This window comes from Coffea arabica, chromosome 4c (genome assembly GCF_036785885.1).
Source record: "Coffea arabica cultivar ET-39 chromosome 4c, Coffea Arabica ET-39 HiFi, whole genome shotgun sequence".
Taxonomy (NCBI): domain Eukaryota; kingdom Viridiplantae; phylum Streptophyta; class Magnoliopsida; order Gentianales; family Rubiaceae; genus Coffea; species Coffea arabica.
Genome location: NC_092316.1, coordinates 48,328,543 through 48,351,233, shown reverse-complemented (window position 1 = coordinate 48,351,233; position 22,691 = coordinate 48,328,543). Strand labels below are relative to the sequence as shown.

The 22,691-nt window shown below is 35.2% G+C and overlaps 1 protein-coding gene across 1 annotated transcript; it reads left to right on the top strand.

The window, feature by feature from the left end:
- LOC140004997 (uncharacterized) lies at nucleotides 1-788 on the top strand. Its single transcript, XM_072045076.1, has 2 exons — nucleotides 1-266; nucleotides 341-788. Exons 1-2 carry the CDS (start codon nucleotides 69-71, stop codon nucleotides 668-670), a joined length of 528 nt encoding a protein of 175 aa, XP_071901177.1. The 5' UTR covers nucleotides 1-68; the 3' UTR covers nucleotides 671-788.
- The last annotated feature ends 21,903 nt before the right edge of the window (nucleotides 789-22,691 follow it).

Sequence of the window (22,691 nt, the reverse complement as noted above, 5' to 3'; positions counted from 1 at the left end):
ATCTTCTTGTTCTTCTTGTATAAAGCTAATAAAGATTACTTACCCGAGAGAAACTACAAGAGAAGGAAATGGAAGAAGCCCAACTTGGATTAGAGGAAGCAGGACCAAGATCAACGCCACCAAGAGCCGGGCCAGCAAGATCCATGCCACCTACATCGTTGACACCCATTTTGCCTACTTGTGTTTGTGGGATGAAGACAGTAATGATAACTTCATGGACTGCACAAAATCCGGGAAGAAGATTTGCCAAATGCGCATTGGGGGAGGTTTGTAACATTTTTTTAGATACTTAATTTATTATTGTGTAAGAAATATAATGAATTTGTTTTTTTTTTTGAAGGATGGCTGTGGCTATTGGGGTTGGATAGATGATGAAATGTGCGCTCGATCTACAATGATTATACCGGGTTTACTCAGAAAGATCAATGGAATGGAGGAAAAAATGGTTGAATTTGAAAAAGCTGCAAGAAAGTGGGAAGCAAAAGCTGTGAAATTGGAGGGTAAAATGAAGCCACTTCAAACTGAAATTGCCAAGTACAAATCAGCCAATAAGCAACTCATTCGATGCGCAGTGTTGCCTTGGCTAATAGTTGTCTTAGCAATGTTAGTTATGAGAATAGATAATTCTGGTGGCATGCTACAAATTTGTGGCATCGTTGAAAATCCTTGAAGAATAGCTACTCTGTTGTAATGGTAGCATATTGAAAGGGAAAGGGCAAATGGCTTTATAAAGCCCCTTTTGTACCCCTCTGTATAAACATTTTGATGTATAAAAGTTGTATTGTTCACATGAATAAATAGTTATTATTTGGTGTCAAAAAAGGTTTGAAACAACACATTTCAGTTCTACTAATTTCATCAATAAATGACAGAGACATAAGAACTAAACAAAAGTGCTGCATTAACATAGAACAATCTGTGTAGATTGGACAAAATAAATTGTTTGTACATATGGACCATGTTCGTAATAGGTCGGCATATCAAATCCAAAACAAACTTCATACAAAAAGACAAAATGTAGTTGAATTATGTCCCAATCTAGCTATAGCTTTACTTCCTCTTCAATTTGATCCTCTTTTGACTCTTGGTTGTCCTCTGGTAGTTGTTGCTGAAGTTCCTCCTCTTCTAGTACCAGCTCTACTCCATTTTCCCCTCCAATTTCCAACAGTGAAAGGAGGTTCTTTACCTAAATATGCATAATTGGCATTGATCCGCCTCTTTTCTGAATCTGTTAACTTTCGTTTTCCTGCTTTCCTTTGTTGATGAGCCCCTTGGCTCTGAGACTGTTGTTGGTTTTGTACAACTTCTTCCTGCTGTCGATGCTGTGCATGTTCACTTTCCTCAACAGTAGATTGTGATTGCTGTTCTTGTTGGTTCTGCTGATACTCTTGATCCTGCTGCTGCTGTTGATTCTGCTGCTGTTGCTGATCCTGCTGATGTTGCTGCTGCTGATGTTGATTCTGTTGCTGGTGTTGCTGATTTTGCTGCTACTGATATTGATCCTGCTGCTGGTGCTGCTGTTGGGTCTGCTGCTGCTTTTGGTGCTGCTGTTGGGCCTGATGATGCTGCATCTGATGCTGTTGCCTCTGGGTCTGATGTTGCCTCTGGTGCTGGTGTTGGTGTTGGGTCTGATGTTGCCTCTGGTGCTGGTGTTGGGTCTGTTCATGCTGACTCTGGTGCTGGTGTTGGTTCTGCTGTTGCTGCTGCATATTCTTAGAACCACGTTGCTGCTGTTGGTTCTGCTCCTGCTCCTCGCTATCCTGATTCTGCTGTTGTTGATTGTCTTGTTGCTGCACCTTGCAACCAGCTGCATTATGGCCGGCAACACCACATTTTCTGCAATGGATGACTATTCTTCTCCGCAACCTGTTTCCAGTCTTTTGAGTTTCAGTAGCATCTCTTCTCCTGGCCTTCTTAGGTCTGCCAGGTTGCACTATCCTTTCTGGTGGATCAAGATCCACCCCATCAGCTTCAGGCCACATTACTTGTCCATTCAGGCCCCATCAGCCAGGTTTGCATTTTGCTCTAAACCTTTTTTTTTCATTTGTGTATGGCTTTACTGGTTTTCCTTTCATGATGGAATATGTTCTAACAGCTAATCTTAGCTGTTCAGCTGACTCAAACTTCATTCCTATGTGAAACTCAAAATTAGGGTCTTTTAGATCTCTCTCCGGATTGAAATCAACATACCTATTCCTCCAGTCATCATCATTCTCTTCATCTGAGGAGCCAACATCACTATGCAACTCAGTCACCACTGTGTCTTTATCTAATGCATGGACATCATCTAAATGAGGAGCTGCCTCTTCTCCTGATGTTCTATTGTTGTTTCTTCTCCTTCTAACTTGCTTCTTCCTCTGCGACTGTTGGTTTCCAGTTCCCACATCCGTGGGTTGTTCTTCATTTGTCTCAGGCTGCTGCTGATGTTCAAATTCAGTTTCAAGTCCTGATTGTTGTGACCATGGATCCATCCCAGCTGTTTGTTGTTGTCTGCCTAGCTCATCTACAACTGATTCTTGCTGTTGTGCAGCATTATTACAATCATCATTAGAATTGGGATGTTGTGAAGATCTAGGTTGCTCTGTATTTGAAGAATCCACACCAGATTTTAGCCCCTCAACAATCAATTCTTCTAACATTTCTTCATCCCTACAGAAATCTCTATCAGCACTAAAGCGATCACAGTCTCCATCCGAATCAATATCAGTCTCCACTTGGCCATCTATATTTCCTCTATCATTTGCATCCCCATCATCCCCATTATTCAAGGCATTCTCTTTAGAAGAGTTCCCAACATCTATCTTGCCAATTGATCCTGTAAATGGCACTAATTCAAATCCAGGTTCTCTAATAACATTTCCATTTTCGTCAAGTTCCTCGATGGTGACTGCGGCTTTTTTACTCAACTGTAGATCAGAAGGAAAGGACTTTGTGGCCATCATCTTGATTTCATTCTTTGACTGGTGGTCACAGTACACCTCCATGATTTTATGCTTATAAGCCCAATTGCAAAAACTGATAATGGCTTTATCAGTAGATAATTCCTTTAACCCATTTCGAAAATCTTTTCCAGGCTCAACATAGTAACACACCATACATCCATAATGCCCTAATTTATCCACCATGTAGTTTATTTCATGCACAGACATTGTTTCCGCATCACATAAATCAACATAATCTACATGCCCATCAATGTATCTGTAATTTTGCCAATTGAATTTACCCCCATGATACATTCGTATGGTGAACAGAGAAGAACCTGGCACTGCATGACATGCGATTAGTTAAAAAAATTAAAATTTTAGTCAAAACTAGTAAACCCAAATTCAATGAATGAATTATTTATTAACCCCTTTTTCCAGCATTAAGAATACTTTAATCAGTGTACTATGAAATCTCTATGCTTTATTGCAAAAAGCCAAAACAACGATAAAATGTAGCCCATACATACATGAAACACACAATCTATTCTGGGATGTGGATAACTAAACAAACTTAGGGATTTTAAAACTTTACCGTATGCATCAGATGGATCAAAATGCTGGCCCCTTGGTCTAATCACCCACTTGGGCCACTCCATCGTTCCAGGAAATGAAGATCTTGTTTGTCAACCCGTTCTGCTGTCGCTCAATCCCCCAAAATTCTTCGTTGTTGCGTTTTTCTTTAATTGTCAATTGTTTGATGTTTGGGTTTAGGCAAGGAAGAAGAAGAACAGATGCATGGGAGAGGAAGAAGAGGTGCAAGTGATATTTTCGACTTCCTAAATTGACCCTACATTTTGTATTGGAAATCGCGCGGACAGACACCTCTGCGAAGTTAACGACTAAATCTAACAGAATGGGCTCGAGTCTACCTTTTATATAGTTTGATGGCCAAAATCAAACTTTTAATAGTTGAGTGACCAAAACTCGACGATGGCAAAAGTTTAGTGGCCACTGGGATAATTTGCTCAATTGAAAATGGTCAGGGCAGGTTGTGGCCAATAAAACGCTGGCACATGGCATACTGTCTCCTAGCAAAACTTTTAAAAAGAAATGGGCCTAGGTTCGGGTTTAAATTTTGAAAATTTTATGGGTTTCATTAGACCATTTTTGGGCTGCTCTTTCTTTCTTTTGTTTTTGGACTTTTGGTTTTGGACTAACAAGAAATCATAAAGCTGTGCAGAATAATGAAAAGGGGTGACACAAGCTAATATTAAAACCCTAACAAAAGAAGGGTGATAAATGGCTTTGATAGACAACATTTTTAAGTTAGGGTCAAAATTAGGTATCTATATAGTTAATAAAGAGACCCTTTCCACATTTTTTGCGTATCTATATAGTCAAAATTAGGTATCTATATACTCAAAATCTCTAATCATTTTTTCATAATTTCTCTCTCTTCTAACAATTTTTATCTTTTTTAATAAATTTGATTTTTTTTATCTATATGAAGTAATTTTGCGTAGTTAGTTGTTACATTGATAAATTTATACATCATTATTGATGGAAACGATATATTTGTTCATGGGAATATATTGTTGCATCTTTTGCATTTGATTAAATTAATTAATTCTAGCTTTATAATCACTACAAATTTTAATTATTATTTCAAAGATCATCAATCTTATGGTGTATCTTGTATTATTGATAAATATTATTACATTATAATATATGTATGTATAGAAATTTTTAAAAATTGATACAATAGTTAAACATTTAAAATACATTAATTATCTAAACTAATTAATAATGAAGATATTATAATATTTTTATATCCTTTTTCTTGAAATATTTATGCTTGTACGAGTTCACAACTAATAAAAACAAATGAATAAGGCTAAGATACTTTTTTCTTAGTTGAGCTTTTTGGAGTTTAAATGTTGGCTACTCCTACCTAAGTACTACACGACGTGTGCTCTGCAACTTCATCGATTTTATTGGAATTTCCTGCTTTTCGCTTTCCAATCTTTGTGCTGCCAATTTGGCTTTTGTTATGTCTCTTTATTCTTTTATCTTTCTTCTCTATAACTCTTTATCTACACACATATCAACCATCTTTTGTTTTGCTTATGGCATTTTTCGTTTAGTTAAGGAAAAATTTTCACTCTCCTAAGTTTTCCTAATGGGGGTTTCTATTCTACTGAGATATTTTTGTGACATTTTTTATTCATCTTTTTTGTTTCTTTTGTTAGATATGGGGTTTTGTTTTCTTCAAATTTGTTTGTCAAATATGACCTTTAGCCATATCGAAACTCGATATTCGGATTTGCAATAGCAAATACTAGATCTGCCTATTGAAGGATAAGCATAGATCATTTTGGAGCTGCAAGGAACTATGTTAATTTACAAGGATTTGTTGTCAAAGGTCATATCTCTTATTGATTTTTCAGATTAGAAGAAGTTTTTCTATATATTCCTTGTATTTATAGAACAGTTATAATGTAATAAGCTATTAGTATACTTTTATAGTCTTTTTAAATAGGAGCTTTTATTGATTCAGTTAGAAACTATACAATATGCTCTCAGTCTATACAGTAGAACTCCTATCTACTCATGTCATTAATCCTATTGCTATACAGTATACGCTCAGGAATTTGTATATGACTATTGGTATACATTATAACCTTATCTAGCTCATCAAACACTTGTGGTCCAGTCCCCATTCAAGCACACGTTCTAGATTTCCCTAGTTCTTGGAGATTTTTCCTAAGAAACACAAGTTAACTGTGCAGTCTTCACAATTGCTACAACAAGTTAAACATTAGTATTGTTTGCTTATTTGAAAATTCTGCTATTCCTCTTCTGCCATGGATGCCAAATAGTAGCAGAAAGAACCAGCCATTTGAGTTTAGTGGTAAATGATTCAGCTTTCAAGTGAGCACTCAACCATTGCACCTCTATCTGCTAGCACATATTTTTCCTCATATAATAGACACATCCATTGTACTTTTTGCGAAACTGACTTTGCAAAAATACGATCAAAAAATAGGTGGTCAACTAATTCATCAACTCCACCACAAAGCATACAAGTGGGATCAACATTCTGCATCCCCATCTTCTTAGCCATCTCTTCATAAGCTTCCCTTGTACTGAAAAACATAGGGTGAAAGCAAATTTCAAGATATATTTATTTCCCTAGACTATTTTATGCCAATTCAAAGTGTTACCAGGAGGGAATATCTTCCTCATTGCAGACTTGATAGAGAACATTCCTGTTGATGGGTATGTCCACCTCAGATAATTCTCTCTATGCATGTTCTGCAATAAGGAGAGAGGAGTTACATCTCTGAATTCCTGAACAAGCGAATTAAGTCTCCTTTCCCAGGCCATTTCCAGCAATCATTGTGAATGAAGTCAGCAACTATAGATCTTGTATTTAGTCCCAAATTCTTATAGAGTGGTCTAGATGGAAGCCAAGAATCAGATCAGACTGAAATTTGGGCTCCATTACCTATAGAAATGCCTATAAATGATTAGGCCAGATCCCTGTATTTCATTATTTTCCTCCAAATCCATGAGCAACCAGAAATTGAATTGACTTTCCATAAACTTCTCCTCTTCAATATCATTGAGTGAATCCATCTCACTCATATTTTAAGTGTTTTTTGCCGCAAATGTTCCAAACTAGCTTTAAGATAAAGCAAGTATTCCACTCAACATACTTTTATAGTTTTATTAATGAATTATCTATTTATTAAAAAAAGTTAATTTGTCAACTCTCTGCTTTACAGAAAATTTGCTGGATTTTTAATCTATCGTAAGATGTTGCTATTCAAATGTCTAAACTTTTCATTCTTATTAGATGATAATATAATACATGCATTTGATTTCAATTTTGTATGATATTAATAGAAATTGCTGGGGATTTCATGCTAGAAATTAGTTGGCTTCGTGAAAAAAGATCAACAAATGGGGCTTCAAAAAGGAACTAAATGAATGAATTATATTACTATTTGCATCATTATTTCATATGAAGGCATGTCAATTTGTTCCCATTTTCTTTGAATTTTTTTTTGGTTCTCATCATACCAATGCATCTTGAAGTATGTTAATTACTTTATATCATATATTGAAACCAAATTTTTTCAATCTACGAATTTTTTACGTTAAGACTTCTTAATTTCTTGAATATTTAGCTTACCAAGAAACTAAGCAATAGAAGTGAAAGAAAACAAAGGGAGTTGCATATTCTATACATCATAACATACTTTTGCACTTAGTAGCAGGTGCTCTACAGTCCTAGTTAAGTATCCCACATTGGTTCTGGGAGGGGTTTTGGTTGGGTAGTTAAGTCCCTGGGTTACTTTCAAGAGTTGCCGGCTTTTGGAGGTTAATATGGGATTAGGGTTAATTATTTCAACAAAAAGTCATTACTGGAGTTAAATAACATACTTTTGCAATATGTCAGCATTTCTATTTTCTTTTTGTCATTGCAAGGCAGGTTGAATCTTGGGGGGTTTGGATGAGAAACTATATATGTTGATTAAATTTGTGGAGCATGACTATACCCAAAAAGTTTTTTTGTGGAGAATGATTGTGAAATGATAGACTAGCTAGTGAAGCAATATGTGAGATGTAACCAAGAGTTCAAAACACTAATAACTTTTGCCTAGTGGAGGAAGTGATTGTAATTAAAATTTTTTCGATTTTACATATGTTGAAAGGCAATGTTGTTGAGTTGTAGACTTATGCGAGGGTCATACTGCAAATTCTTTTCTAGTGTAAAAAGTGCTTGTAATGCGGCATCCTCAACCATATCATCACCATTAGAAAAGAGGCGAAAATGGGATAAGTTTACTATTATAAATAGTGTTAATGCGGCCCCCACCCAACCTTTTTGATTTATTTTATTATTAATAAATTTGGGACTGACATCGCCCTATAGGTTTTACCAGAAAACAAAAAGGAGGAAAAAAAAATGAAGGAGAGAGTAGGGAAGACTTTATCTTCAATAATTCCGAGCAATACAATCGATATTGGAATTGTGTGAGTTTTTTAAAAAGGGAAAAATGCACTTTTTATCCCCAATGTTTGGGATGTTGAACAATCTAGTTCCTAAAGCTTCAATCAAAACACATTTCATTCTTGTAGTTTCCTAAATTTCATCAATTATTAAGAACAATTGAATGATTGTTAACCAATTTGGACGGAATATCATCATATGACCAGCAAGTCTTGTTAATAATTATATTGTCAATAATTAATTCAGTCATTGATTCAATTATATAAATAATAATGACTGTGTTTGATAGGAGATTATTTTTTTTAATTTATAAAATGATTTATGTGAAATAAAAAAAAAAGATTGTACGATAGATATGCAGTTTTAAAAATATGTATATAATGCAACAAAACAAAATTTTGTAAGATGACAATCCAAACAATTCTTTCTTTTAATGCAAATATATGTAGCTAGGAGAGTTAGGCTTCGCCTGTTGAATTTGGACTTCCATTGTCATGCTTTCAGTAGTTTTAGTGAACATGTATATAGATGATGTATTTGGCCAATATGGCCTTTGGACAAATTACATGTTGATCAATAAAAGAAGAGTGTTTGCTCAAACATAAAACAATTCTTTCTTTCACATTGATTTTTTTTTTCTCCATTTGGTTGCAATGGGATTGTTTGAAATTTTTCTCCAATTGGCTATAATGGAGTTGTTTCTTCTCCATGACTTCATTTCCTCTTGATCTTTTTGTTCAATTTGTGATTTAAGAAGAGAGTAATGGTGGCTAAAAATTTCTTAGTTTGTTTAAAGAAAAGGAGAAGTGAATTAAAATGTGATTTTATTTTATTTTTTTACTAACGAGCATGTTGTGGTCAAGTGATTATGTTCCATTCAAATTGCTTATAATTCATCAATTGTCCTCAATTAGTCAAATTTATGAAAGTATGAGGATGAAACATGTTTGCATTATACTTTAGGGACGAAAACAGGATTAACTTTAACCCCTATCGAACAAAAACAAAATGAAGTGTAAATTGATCACTATAGTTGTAAGCATTCAGATATGAAAAACAGAGAGAAAAATTATAATTATAGTATCCTTAACAGTCATAATAAGAATAGTTAAGAATAAAAAGTTACACACAATGTTGCTTTTGTACAGATAAAGACAGAGATACATGAATTCAAAAATGATGCATCAAACAACAAAAATGCTACAAGGGTGAATAGTTCCTATGGTTAACATGAACGGAGTTTTGAAGAAGAACAAGTATATCTTAAAAAAAAGGCTAAAAAAAACTTTAGCTCCGTTTGGATGGCTAACTTATTTAAAAATATGCTTTTGCAAAATATATCTACATCAAGAGTATTAAAAAAATTCGAAATAAAAAACAAAGTCATACCAAAATTTGAGTTCTGGGTCTCGCAAGTTGCATTTTACTCCATTTTGCAGTAAATTGGTAATTTCTCATTTTGTACACCATTTTCAATTTAGTTATACCATAATCAAGCTTTTGTTACACTAATTTCAAATTCAATTAAATCAAAGGACAAACTTGGAAGAAAAAAAAATTTGTGAGGGCCTGTTTGCCCAAAATTTGCTAAAAAATACACCAGAAACAAGTTAAAAAAAAAAAAAAACACACACACACAAAGATACATATTGTCACTCTCACCACTTTGCTTCTTCTTTGCTAGCCTCCTCGTCCATCTAGGAAGAACTCTCACCATTCCCCTTACCCATCACCATACTCCATTCTCGCAGCTCCTTTCCCCTTACCCTTCCTCCTACCCGCGCACAACCTCTCTCCTTCTCCTTTCGCAACCACCTTTCGCCACTCGTGTAGCTCCCTTTCCCTTCCCCCTGCCCCTCCTTCCCAACTTGCCAACTTCTTACTTCCCTTTCTCCTTCCTCTACTCACCTCTTCGCATATCTTTACTAATAGCCTGTTCTCAATTGATTCTAATTTTATAAAAGTTGATTTTATAAAATTGATTCTTAAAAATAGGATTTTTTAAAATTACTCATGTGTTCTTGTTTACGATTAAAAAGGCTATTTTAATAAATGTATAGGTGTCTTAAAAAAGAGTTAAAAAATTGATTTTGTTAAAAAGATGACCACGTTAACCTCACATGCCATATAAATAAATTTTTGTGCTAATTAAATAATTTTTGATATAATTATTATGAAAATTATATGGTGATGAGAAATACAAGGGAGTAGGGACACAGAAATGAATTTGGAAGTGCAATGAGAATCAAAAGAAAATAGAAAGACCATATAATGCTATACAATCTTTAGGTCGTTTAGTAATTATGTTGAAATTTGAAGAATAATTTTGGCTATATGAAAAAAGTATGCTAGAATCAAAATCCAAAAGCACCTCAATACTTACTTCTGATTTTCAGTTTTTTTCGAGTTCAAAAAATCTACAATCAGCTTTTTAAATTAGTTGAGAACACGATAAAATAGCCTTTTAAAAAATCAAAAATTAAGTGCAGAATCGGTTGAAAACAAGTCCTAATTCGATTACAAAGTGCAGGACCCCAAATTTTATAAGGTATTTAACTCAAGCCCAAATGACTTCTCAGAAAGCTGTTCTCAAAAAATAGAAAGAAAATGTAGTGTATCCCATTTATTCTAGGTAAGCCCAAAATTCCTATGGAAGCCCAAGTGGACATGGAGCAAGCTTCAACATCATGCTTGGTTGTGGGGCCAAGCCAGAGTAAAATGCAATCGATAGAGGTGTGGGCCCATTTCTACCAAATCAGAGAATTCTTTTTTCTGGGTTTTATTAATTCGGAAACCTTACCAAAAAGAATAACTATCCAGATTAGAGAACTTTTCAAAATGGAAAACATTTTATGCACTTTTCGTATAAAAGTTTAGACGTGTTTTATAGGGCTATAAATGTGGAATGAACTCAAGTGAAGGATTACATGCTATTGGTTCTCAAAGAAAAAGTACTCATGATGCTCAAAGAAAATCAGCATTATGTTAAAGAAGGTGAAGTATTTGCTATTTGGTATATCTGAGGAAGGGGTCAGTATGGATATTAGATTAGATTGCATTATCAAGTGGCCAGTACCTAACAGTGAAAAATTTAAGAAGTTTGCAGGGATTCATTGGGTACTATTAGGAGTTCTATACAAGTTTAGAGTATGGATATTTTTCTTACTGCTCAATTTTGTACAAGATAAATAAATTCCTACATTTTTGTTGATTTCTAATACATTATGTTTTGGATTAACTTTTCAAGCGCTAACAGTAAAATGAATTTTTTTTTCTTTTTATGCACTGACAATGTAGTGCTTTTTTAATACTAGCAATCATGAATGCATACTGCATGTACATGATTTGAATTTCAAATTTAAATTCATATTATGTATCATGAACTAGTGTAAGAAAAATTATACACCGACAGTGTATAAAAATCATATTCGTATGTTTTATTGGAGTAATAGAACAGAGTGGTTTATGTACTATTTATTGGTAAGGAGAGCCTAAGAGGTAAATTTGCTAAAATCCAAACCAAAAGCCTTGTTGTCCTGTGTGTCTGATTAATTTTCCTAATTCTATCATTCATTATGACAAGGATAGTCTGTATATAATCATTATGCTTCAAATTGAAATCCGTATTTTTAAAATGAAGGTTTGAAACTAATACTAGCCTGTAATAACTTCCGTTGCCTTTGAACACATAGAACTTGCACGGTTAGCCATCGGTCCTGTTCACGTTGGCTTAAGACCTTTTGAGTTTCAATTTTGTTTTTGCTGAAAATGTCAATTTGGGGCTGATTTTTTTTTTTTTCCATAAGATCCAAAATCTATCAATGTTGAAATAGAATTCCCCGTCACATGTTCCATCATGCAAGAAAGAAACTCAAATTGCTTTCAAAATAGGCCCCCGCAGAAAACCCCGCTCTCACCATAGTTGTCATTTTTTCTTTTTTTGAGCAGTTATAGTTGTCAAATTTAAAAATTCATGCTCTAATTCCAGTTATTCATGTACCCAACTAGGCAAAGAGACAAACGTTCTCTACCGGCCAAAGTGGGCAAAGGGTAACAAAACAACACCATATCTTAACCATGCCAAAGCAAATTCTGTTCGATTTTGGTTCCATGATTTGGAAGAGGTAATCACAGCAGTTGGCAAAAAACATCATGATTATATATGTGTGTGTGTGTGTGTCTCTCTCTCTCTCTCTCTATATATATATATATATATATATATATATATATATATATATATCAAATAAAGCATGTAGCATTAGCAAAACAACGTCATAAACTCTATTAGCTTACTAGTTGAAATCCATCAAGGCTCCACTAAAGTTTTTAAAATCTCACTTACCTCTCTTGAATTGGCACTTCTTGTAACATTTTACCCTTTTAGTGGAAATACAAGAAAGATAAAAAACTTTTATTCCAATAATAGTGTAATACCTTTATGTTATCTTACTTATAAAGTTTACAGCAACAACAAAAAATAATGTTAATATTTTATACACTGACAGTATATACACCATCATCATTTGATGTACAACAACTCATCTAATTTTAAAATTCAAATTCAAATTTTATCCAACCATGGTATTATATGCATTATTAGTATATGTAAGATTTAATTTAAAAAATGAAATAAGGTTAAATTTTTAGAAGGTGTAAATTTCTTGACTTAAAACTATTTATTTTTGTTGATTGGAACAAAAGTAAAATTTACACCTTGAAATATTCACATATATGAAGAGATTATTTTAATTTTTTGTACAACTTGAAACGAGATCACATGTTAAAATATATTTCCTAAAAAAATTTCTTGACTTCCTTAAAACTGTCCACGAAATTTTTCAATGTGCCAATTACTTACCAAAATTCTTCTAAGTGATTAACTTTAACTAGATTCAATTTACCCACGCTCTATATTGTCCCACCATGACCTCAATATAAAAGAACATGGACTGTTATTAACTATCAATTTATTTTTCCAATCTACATATTTTGGTTTAAATTTTTATTTTATTTTTTTGGTTAAATAGCTATTAAAATCAGGGGTAATATTATCAATTTGTGACCTTTTGATAGGATACATAGTCTTGTCAAGCTAATAGGGAAGGCAAGTGAGATTTTAAAAATCTCAAGAAGCTAAGTAATATTATAAGAACTTCAGAGAAGGTTTCTAAAATCATCGCAAACATAAATCACTAATAAGAAAGTATACGGATTGTCATCTCTTGAAAAGTTCAAACTACAGCAGTGACTTGAACCAATCTTTTGAGATACTAATCTTCACAAGGGCTGGGAAAAGAAACTAATGAGCTATCACAAAGTGTCGTGACAGCAACTTTAACAAGAACGTGCATCATATTCCTGTCAATCATGCTCTATACATCGGCATTTTGGATACGGGGCAGGAGCGGTCCTCTGAGGACCGCTCCTGAACGGTCCCCTCACAGAAACAAAGGTAAGGCCAGAAATAAACCACGTCAAAAGGCTTCAGTTTGGCCCAAAACGACGTCGTTTTATTAAGTGAGACAGTAAAAAAAATGGTTATGCTCTGCTGACCGTAACGGCAAGAAACGGAACGTTATGACCACTAGTAAGCAAAGTCCCGCCCAAACCGAAAGGTTGAAAATGAAAAGCCGCACTTAGACTCCCACCCAAACCAGACGAAGCAGTTGCATGCGAAAAGCCACGAAGGGAGAAATAAGAGGGGAAAATACGAGATTGGCAACACTCTCCGGCGTGACATTGCGAAAAGCTGTGGAAGTGCAACATTGGATACTGAAAAAATAGCAAGGAGAAGCAAGAAGTGGTGGAGTGGTGGACAAATTTCTGGTGATTCGGATTTATTATAAGAAGAAGAAACGTGAACCCAAGGTTGAAGAGCGGAAGATCGTAGGCGCGGGAGTAGTGAACGACCAAAAATCAGTCAGGTATTCAAATTTTTTTGAGGCCTACGATGATGCAGTAACATGTGTGATTTGACATGCTTGTTGAAGGACCTTACTTGTGGATGTTGTTGGCGTACAGTAGGATGATCGCTTAGAGGGATATCACGTGAGCACAATTTTGTGTATAGTAATGAGTAAGTGCAGCATGATAGGAGTATTATGAGTTAGTTTTTTAGCATGACAGAGTGAGAGTGGGAAAGAAGGGGGAAATCGTACGGCACAACTGCTTGAGAAAATGTGTGCATGGGTTCGATAGTTAGTATTGAAAAAATGGATGCAGATTATAATTGAAAAAATGTTATCATGAAATTGGGATGGCGTTTTTGGGTCTTGAACGGTGTAAGTTTATTGTATTAGTTCGTGTGCACGAACACAGTGTTGGATAATTGTTACATGTTGTGGTTGAACAGGTACATAGAAATAATAGAGTTCAAATGTTTTGTACTGAGTTGTGCGTCTCATATTTGCTAATGAAAATGCTATTTTGAAATTGAGATGTCGTATTTGGGTCTTGAATGGTGTAAGTTTATTGTATTAGTTCATGTGCAGGAACACAGTGTTGGATAATTGTTACATGTTGTGGTTGGATAGGTACATAGAAATAATAGAGTTCAAATGTTTTGTACTGAGTTGTGCGTCTCATACTTGCTAATGAAAATGTTATTTTGAAATTGAGATGTCGTATTTGTGTCTTGATTGGTGTAAGTTTATTGTATTAGGCCGTGTGCATTAACATAGTGTTGGATAATTGTTACATGTTGTGGTTTAACAGGTACAGAGAAATAACAGAGTTTTAATGTTTTGTACTCAGTTGTGCTTCTCATATTTTCTTTTACATTGATGTTACAGGTTATTGGTTTACTTGCATAAAGAGAGACAAGTTTCTAGGTTGGAAGTGAATGAGTACGAGAGTAGGTTATAAGTTGGCAATGTGAGACAGACGGAATAACAAATCATGAGGTTTAGCATAGTTAGTGTGGAATAACGATTAAGAATCTTACTAGTTATTGTAGGTGCACATCATGTTGGATAGTCATTACACGCAGTCATTTAATAGTGACACTAGGAGAAGTGCACTGTAAAATTGGATGAACAATGAAGTAAAATTGTTTAACGGGTTTGTTGCTTCATTCATATTGTTGAAGAGGGTGATAAATAAAGGAGAATGTGATTGAATTGAACTTGATAGGCAGGGGAATAGATTATGAAATGACTAAATGAGGGATAATTAACCAGAAAATTTGGTATTGAGACAAACAAATTGTGAAAAGGAAGATTACTTGTACAATAATGGTTGTGGTTGGACATCATCTTTGATAGTTGTTACACGTAATAGATCAGAAGTTACAATAATAGAACTGGTCTATAGACTTTCATGAAAATACTATAAATTTGGATGACCCCTTATTCTACTGCATTGGTATTGTACAGTAGCATAATAAATAGAAGAAGAAATTGATGGATGAAGTACAATCTGATAGGTAGAACAACAGATTATGTAGATTAGTGGCAGTTGGAATAAATAACAAACTGTGAAGAATGAGTTACTGAGTGTGAGAAAAATTGTTACAGGTTGTACTATAACTAGCGTGACTAATATTTGATGCTCATATATTATGTTTAGCAGTACTTCATGATATGTTATGACTGTGGCTGGAAAAAAAATTTTGGAACTGAAGTGCAATATGTTTGTTAAAAACATTAGTTTACAATGGCAAGAACGCGAGCAGGAAGCACACTTCAGGAAGCAGACAGAGAAGATCTCGCCGAAACAAGTGGTGGTACAGAACACGGTGCAGCACCCACTTCATCGAATAGGTAAGTGGCCAGTGCTTGCGTAAGGTCTTGGCAGGTTAGACTTGGCATCATTATTCAGCATTACAATGTTGACTGTTCAGGGGCAGGATGGGAAGGAAAAGAAGCAGTAAAAGGAATGATCGTTTAGGTGGGGAGGAAGAACTGATTACAGCGGGAACAAGCGAGGTCGCAGAACCAGTCCCACCATTGAATCCATGGATGAAGTTCAGGTAAGATTATTGAATATGAGGGAAAAATAATGGTACTAAATAGCACATATAACTTTGGAGTTTTGAATGTGGACAGGAAAGAGTATCAACACACGATTTCGGCGAAGGGTGTTAAGCTGACCGAGGTATGCTGTCCTAGTAAAATAAACTGAAGAATCATTGAACTGATGGGGTGCCTAAGGGAAAAATAGTGAAACGAGCAATTATTTTGTGTTTAGTCTAACGTGGTTTTTGAATTTATTTATTCAATGCAGTACAATGACATTGCCCGGGCAGCATATAATAAGTTGAGGGAGGAAGAAATGAGGAAGCGAAAGGAGGAATATTTGAAAGAGAAAGAAGAGTATGAGAAAGAAATGGAACGTCTAGGAAAGCCGATATTGCGAAAAGCACGGGTTCAAATCAAGGTAAATATACGGCATGATTCATCAAACATTTAATGAGACTTATATTAGTCTAATGCATATATCTAAAAAATGGTGTAGAATCAGAAGTACACTATCCGATGCTCGCCAAAGCAGATGTCAAGTTTAGTTTCACGAATCGATGAAACTAAGAAGCAGCAGATTAGAGACATAAGATTTGGAGGGCTGCTAGACATACAGTGTCAGTGGATTCCTAGTGGCATAACTTTGGAGGGCTGTTGACAACTTTAATCCGATATTGAGCAGTTTAAATGTACATGGAGATGGTGTGCTACCTTTAACGTCAAAGGATATCAGTTTAATCCTGAGGATCCCGAACGAAGGTCCCGTTCCAGTTGAAGACACCGATACAACCGAGGTTGGGGGAACTGGACCAAGTCGTAGGACATACAAATGGAATGAGCTCCCAAATGAATTGGTAGCCATGAATGCAGGGGAAGAATTCTTAAGACTATTCGTGGTATTTTCTTGTGGATGTCTACTGGCTCCAACCACTAGAGCCGAGCACAAAATAAAGGTTTGGAACTGTACGCAATTGGTTGATAGGGTAGCCAGATTGAACTGGGCTGAGTATGTGAGGATCGTACTATGCAATAAGGTGCTAGAGGTGCAAAAGAAAAATGAAAAGCAGCACCAATACGTTGGCGGTTGTATCTTCGTTCTGCTGGTAAGATTAGATAGTTGTAGTCATGACGAAAATATGCTCTAATTGTTACACAGTGCACCAGAGAGTCAATTAGTTTTGCGTGCCTTCATAACTACTGTCTGTATTTCCACATTTTATCAAATTCAGTGCGATGGATTGATTAGATTATGCTCAAATGAATGCATCTACGATGATGTTTTAACAGTGTGGTCAAGTTTATCTACAGTTGAATTAATTACTGTATTGTATTGCAGATTCATTATCTTGATCGGGTACAAATACTGAAGCATAAAGTGTCGAGGACTACTCCGCGAGCTAAGGCATGGACAGATGCTCTGATCTCTGAAAGGGATGCACTTGAGATTAAAAATCTTGGAGCTTATGGAAAAGGAAAACTGGTAAAATGTTATATATTATTGATCTCATTTCATATAAAAGGTAGTGGTCTATGTATTGCGTGGCTTTTCTATTGAAATGGTTGGTTTAATTTGTTGTTAAAGATTGGACAATATGATCCGGAAGATAATGAATATGATGGGCAGAGTACTGAACTACCCCTGATTTGGTAGGAATGCTGATGAACAGCGGGCACGCCGATATCGGTGTAAGTGGGTCTGTTCCATGATTTAATGAAATTTGTTGTTTGATTAGACGTAATTACTGCATATTTTAAGCAACGTTATTGGTTATTGATAGGCCTATCAACTTCATTCATGTTGTAGTATCATGTTAATATGTGATACCAATCCCAATATTACATCCCTGTCTAGAGAGTTATTAAAAATTAAGTCACATGAATGGAAATACAGAAATATAGTGATCTCTTGGCCAATCATGTTATAAATGTATGAAGTTTCAATGATCCCGGGTGACCATTTTATTTTTTAGTATATAAGTTACAGTTATAGAACCTATGGCCGCAATTCAAATGTTAAATTAAGAACCTTTGCGTAAATGTACTATTGTATATGCCTGTATTGTATGAAATTGTTGAGAGCATGTGGCTCATTTATGGATTCATAATTTCATCATCTAACTGCAGGCTGAGCTAAATGAGCTGTATAACATTGCTGTTAGTAGCCAACGAAGGATATTGAAGATTGCAGAAATCCTCTCCTCTCAGCCGAGAGCAAAAGCTTCCACTTTTAGGACTGAAGCATTGGACAAAGGAAAAAAACCTGTACAGGAGGACTATACAATGCACAAGAGTCCTGATACCGAAGAAGAGCCGGAATTTCAATCTGCCGAAGAAGGGGCAGGCGACGAGGATGATGATGCTGAAGAAATTGATGCGGAAGGGTCTGATGAAGACGAGCATAATGCAGCACAGGCCGAGAAAGACGATGTCAATACGAGGACAAATATTGAAAGTATCCAAGATACAGAGCTGAATGAAGATGTAATGGACATGGAGAATCCAATTCCTACCTCATCAGTCGTACCAGATAACATCAGTCGCGGATTGGAACAAGGGACCACCATGACAACAACTGCGCAAGGAAGCATTATACAGCTTCAAGAGCAAGAGCAGGAGCAATACAGGTCAAACGTCATAGAACCTGCCGAAGAGGGTCAATGTACGGTGCAACCACCTTTGCACGCCAGTGCATCGACGTCACATCTGCTTGAGCAAGAAATGCCACGAAAGTTGCGATCATATGGTCGAAAGCGGAAAGGTTGGTATACTGTTATTATTCATAAGGTTGTAATTCATGTAGTATGACTGTAACATCTATTATCATATACGGTAACTGTGTTTATACCATCATGATGCTACGTACACGGGTCTGAACTCTGGCTTGTCATCATCGAAAACTTGTTAAGCATACTGTCATACCCTGTCCGATATGAAACACATATGAAGTTGATGTAACAAACGTAATTAGGCATATTATGAAAGTATGACTTTATTCATGTTAAGAAGTTAGTGTGTTTCAAAAAAATGTTAGTTACATTGCAGTGGAAAAATGTTATAAAATAGTTATTGAAAAGCTACAGTGTGTTTAAAAATTGTTACCAAAAAATGTGGAAACTTATAGATTAAAAATTAGTATGTTTGAAGAATGTTTACAGTGTGCTTGAAGTTTGTCACGAAATAGTAACCTGAAAGTTACAGTTTGCTCTATTGAATACACAACTCCATATTCGCGGATCGTTAGTCACGGAATTTATTTTACATTATTGTACAATAGTTACCGGAAAGCTATTTCATAATTAATGCAAGTGATGTAATTGAAGAATTTTAGTTACGAAGTGTTTGAATGTTATTGGAGACTGTTAGTCATTATAATTAATAGATAAGTTACAGTTTCCAAAATTCAAACATAACTCCATATTAAATGATTGCTGTTTAAATGTGTGTTTGTAGGTTGATACTCACTTATTTATTGGTCAAAGTGCATTTGAAAACTCTTAGAAACAGTTAGTTTAGCATACTGTTATGGTGTGATTGAAGTCTGTTACAAATTAGTTATTGAGAAGTTAGTGTGTTTGAAAATTTATCACAACTGTTTGAAAAGTGTTAGTTACAGTGTGTTTGAAGAGTTGTACAAATAGTTCTTAGGACAGTTACATTGCATTTGAAAAATAATCGATTGCTGTTTGATGACTGCTAATTGCATTGTGTCTGAAGAATGAAGCAAAATACCTTATAATTTGTTAGACGACAACAAATGAATGTCATATGAAATGCATGTTATTTGTCTTTTGTAGGAGGCCTTGACGTTGAGGTGAAGCACAAGTCTACACATGCAATAAAGAAGAGCACTGTTCTGCGGTCAGCAGAGTTCATTCTACCAGCACCTGTGACAGTTAGCCTATACGAAAAAAATGTGGCTGCATATGCATGGGATCCGGACCAAAATCCCAAGTAAGATTCTTGACAAAACTATTAATTCGATCTTGTGATCCATTCACTACAATAAGTACGCGTGTGGTTCATAAGAAGATGGCATAGAAAAACAGATTGAATATGGATGAGATTGGAGTTCATATACATTAGCCAGATTTTCGTGTTTTGGAGTAGGAGTAATAATTATTAGTAAATCGTTTAATTGTGTCCTGGATGTGATAGGGACATACTTGTTCAAATGTATCAATTTTCGCTGACTCGGCTTGACTTGAAGACAATGAAAAATGGCATGCATGTGTCTAATCGGGTCAGTAGTTCATTACTTTTAGTCAAAAAGTTTGATTATGTATCTATTGATTGGAATAGTCATACGTAAACTCACCCAAGTAACACTCAATTATATGTTTTGATCACCATTTGCCATTGATTAGGTGATTGATATGTTTGCCCGTCTCATGAATTGGGGTGGAAGAACTGCCAAAATTAGGAAGCTTGAACGCTACATCGTAGAACCTGTTGCAGTTGTGAGTTTGAAATTTGGACTGCATCCTACAGTTGTGTTAAAGATGCTCATCATCATATCTGAATTGGTATTACGATCCAACGTACCATTATTAATGTCTTCTATGCACCTTTCACTCGGCTATGTTATTGGTTGCAGGAAAGAATTTTAAAAATGGGAAAATTCGACAAGCTCTCTGATGCCAGCTTATTTGCTAAGCTTCTAAAGCTCTTCAAGGTTCGCAATAACAATACGGGGGTTGATCCTGCAAATTGTGATTGGGTATGCAATTATCAGTTTTAATCCAAAACTTCTTATGTGACTGTTAAACATTCAAAACATAGTCATACTTGGTTATGTAGAATGACCTGTCTGATCTTTTTCATACCTCATTTGGCGCAGATACTTGTGCCAGTATGCATAGAGGGGTCTTGGTTTGTCTACAGCTTTGGTGTCTCAGAGAAAGAAGTGCACGTGCTAGACCCTGATAGCAGTCAAGCAAAGAGCAAAGACATTAGTGTACTGAATCGACTGGTATGTTGGACAAATTGCTAAATGCATTACACGACATGACAGTGACACATTAGTGGATTGTAATCAGTTTTACATAATCTTTGGTGATATAGAAACGTTCACTGGGTTTGGTCGTGGCGGCAAAGTTTGGCAAGGAAATTGACTTCTCCAGTTTCGGATTTTCTGTTGCCGATGTCCCTCATCACTCACCCAACAAAGTGTAAATAGTTTGACTTCTCCCATCATTATTGTTAGAGCGTGTACTAAGTTTTTTGTCCAACATATATACCATAACTGACTAATGAGAAGACAACGTGACCAGGTGTGACAGTGGTGTTTTCGTTATGACATTCCTAGAGCATTGGAGCGGAAGGTTGGCTGTTCGGCTTACAGAGGTATTACAATTGATATCCCTTTTCTCCCTACAATCCATCTGAAATTGATTTAATGCTTGTTACCTCGGCACTCAACTATGCCAATTCCTACCTCTTGTGCTGATAGGAAAATGTTGGCAAGTATCGAGTGCTGTACACAGCTCGATTGTGTACCTCAGCGGAGAACTCAAAGTTTCCGGACAGCTTCGCAAACCTGCAAGTACCTAAACGGGCGCAGTTGAATGTTGGTAATGCCTGATTTATAAGTATTCATGACTGGGAGAGAAGGAAATTCACAAAATTGCATTTGACGTGCTTTTGTATATTATTTACATGTGTATTACAGCTTTTGGATTGCTGTAACTAATTTTATTATGGAGTCTACTCAGAAGGACCTTTCTTTTGAGACAGTAGTTTTGTTTTTCTGGAGACATTAGCATCAATACTGATTAGCAATTTGTATCATGGTGCTGTTTATTTATCATTTGTGGCCATAACTTCCGAATTTAATTCAGATTTTCTATTGACACTAGAATAATGTCAGTAATAACATTAACGGAGCATTAATTGGTTCAATTGTGTTGTAAATCTATGGTTCAAAGATGCTCGTCGTGACTCTGTGCCAACTATACTAGAACCTACATTGAACAATGTGTAACTATAGAACAAACGCCCAATTAGTTTGTTGCAAAATTAGTTATTGGGAAGTTACAGTTTGAAAATTAATACAAAACTTCATATATAACTGCTGGTAGTTACAAAGTGTTTGTAGGTTGTTAGTCAAGAATTATTGGGAAGTTACAGTGTTTTGTATGACTGTAACAAAATAGTTATTTGGGAAGTTACAGTTTGAAAATTAATACAAAACTTCATATTTGAAAACTGTTAGTTACGATGTGTTTGTACGTTGTTACAAAATAGTTTTGGGAAAGTTATAGTGTGTTCGTAGAATGTTACAGAATAGTTAGTTGGGAAGTTGCGGATTGAAAATTAATATAAAACTCCATATTTGAAAACTGTTAATTACAAAGTGTTTGTAGATTGTTACAAAATAGTTTTTTAAAAGTTACAGTGTGCTCGCTAACTATTACAAAATAGTTAGTTGGAAAGTTGCAGTTTGAAAATTAATACAAAAGTCCATATTTGAAGTCTGTTGGTTACGAAGTGTTTGTAAATTGTTACAAAATAGTTATTGGGAAGTTACAGTATGTTCGAAAACCGTTATAAAACAGTTACTCGCAAGGGGATAGTTTGAAAATTTTTACAAAACTCCATATTTGAAAATTGTTAGTTACGATGTGTTTGTACGTTGTTACAAAATAGTTTTGGGAAGTTATAGTGTGTTCGTAGAATGTTACAGAATAGTTAGTTGGGAAGTTGCAGATTGAAAATTAATATAAAACTCCATATTTGAAAACTGTTAATTACAAAGTGTTTGTAGATTGTTACAAAATAGTTTTTTAAAAG

Bases quoted from the DNA above. Each gene is read 5' to 3' on its own strand.
- LOC140004997 (XM_072045076.1), top strand. From the start codon at position 69: ATGGAAGAAGCCCAACTTGGATTAGAGGAAGCAGGACCAAGATCAACG. The intron at 267-340 runs GTTTGTAACATT...TTTTTTTTGAAG, and splicing joins CCAAATGCGCATTGGGGGAG to GATGGCTGTGGCTATTGGGG.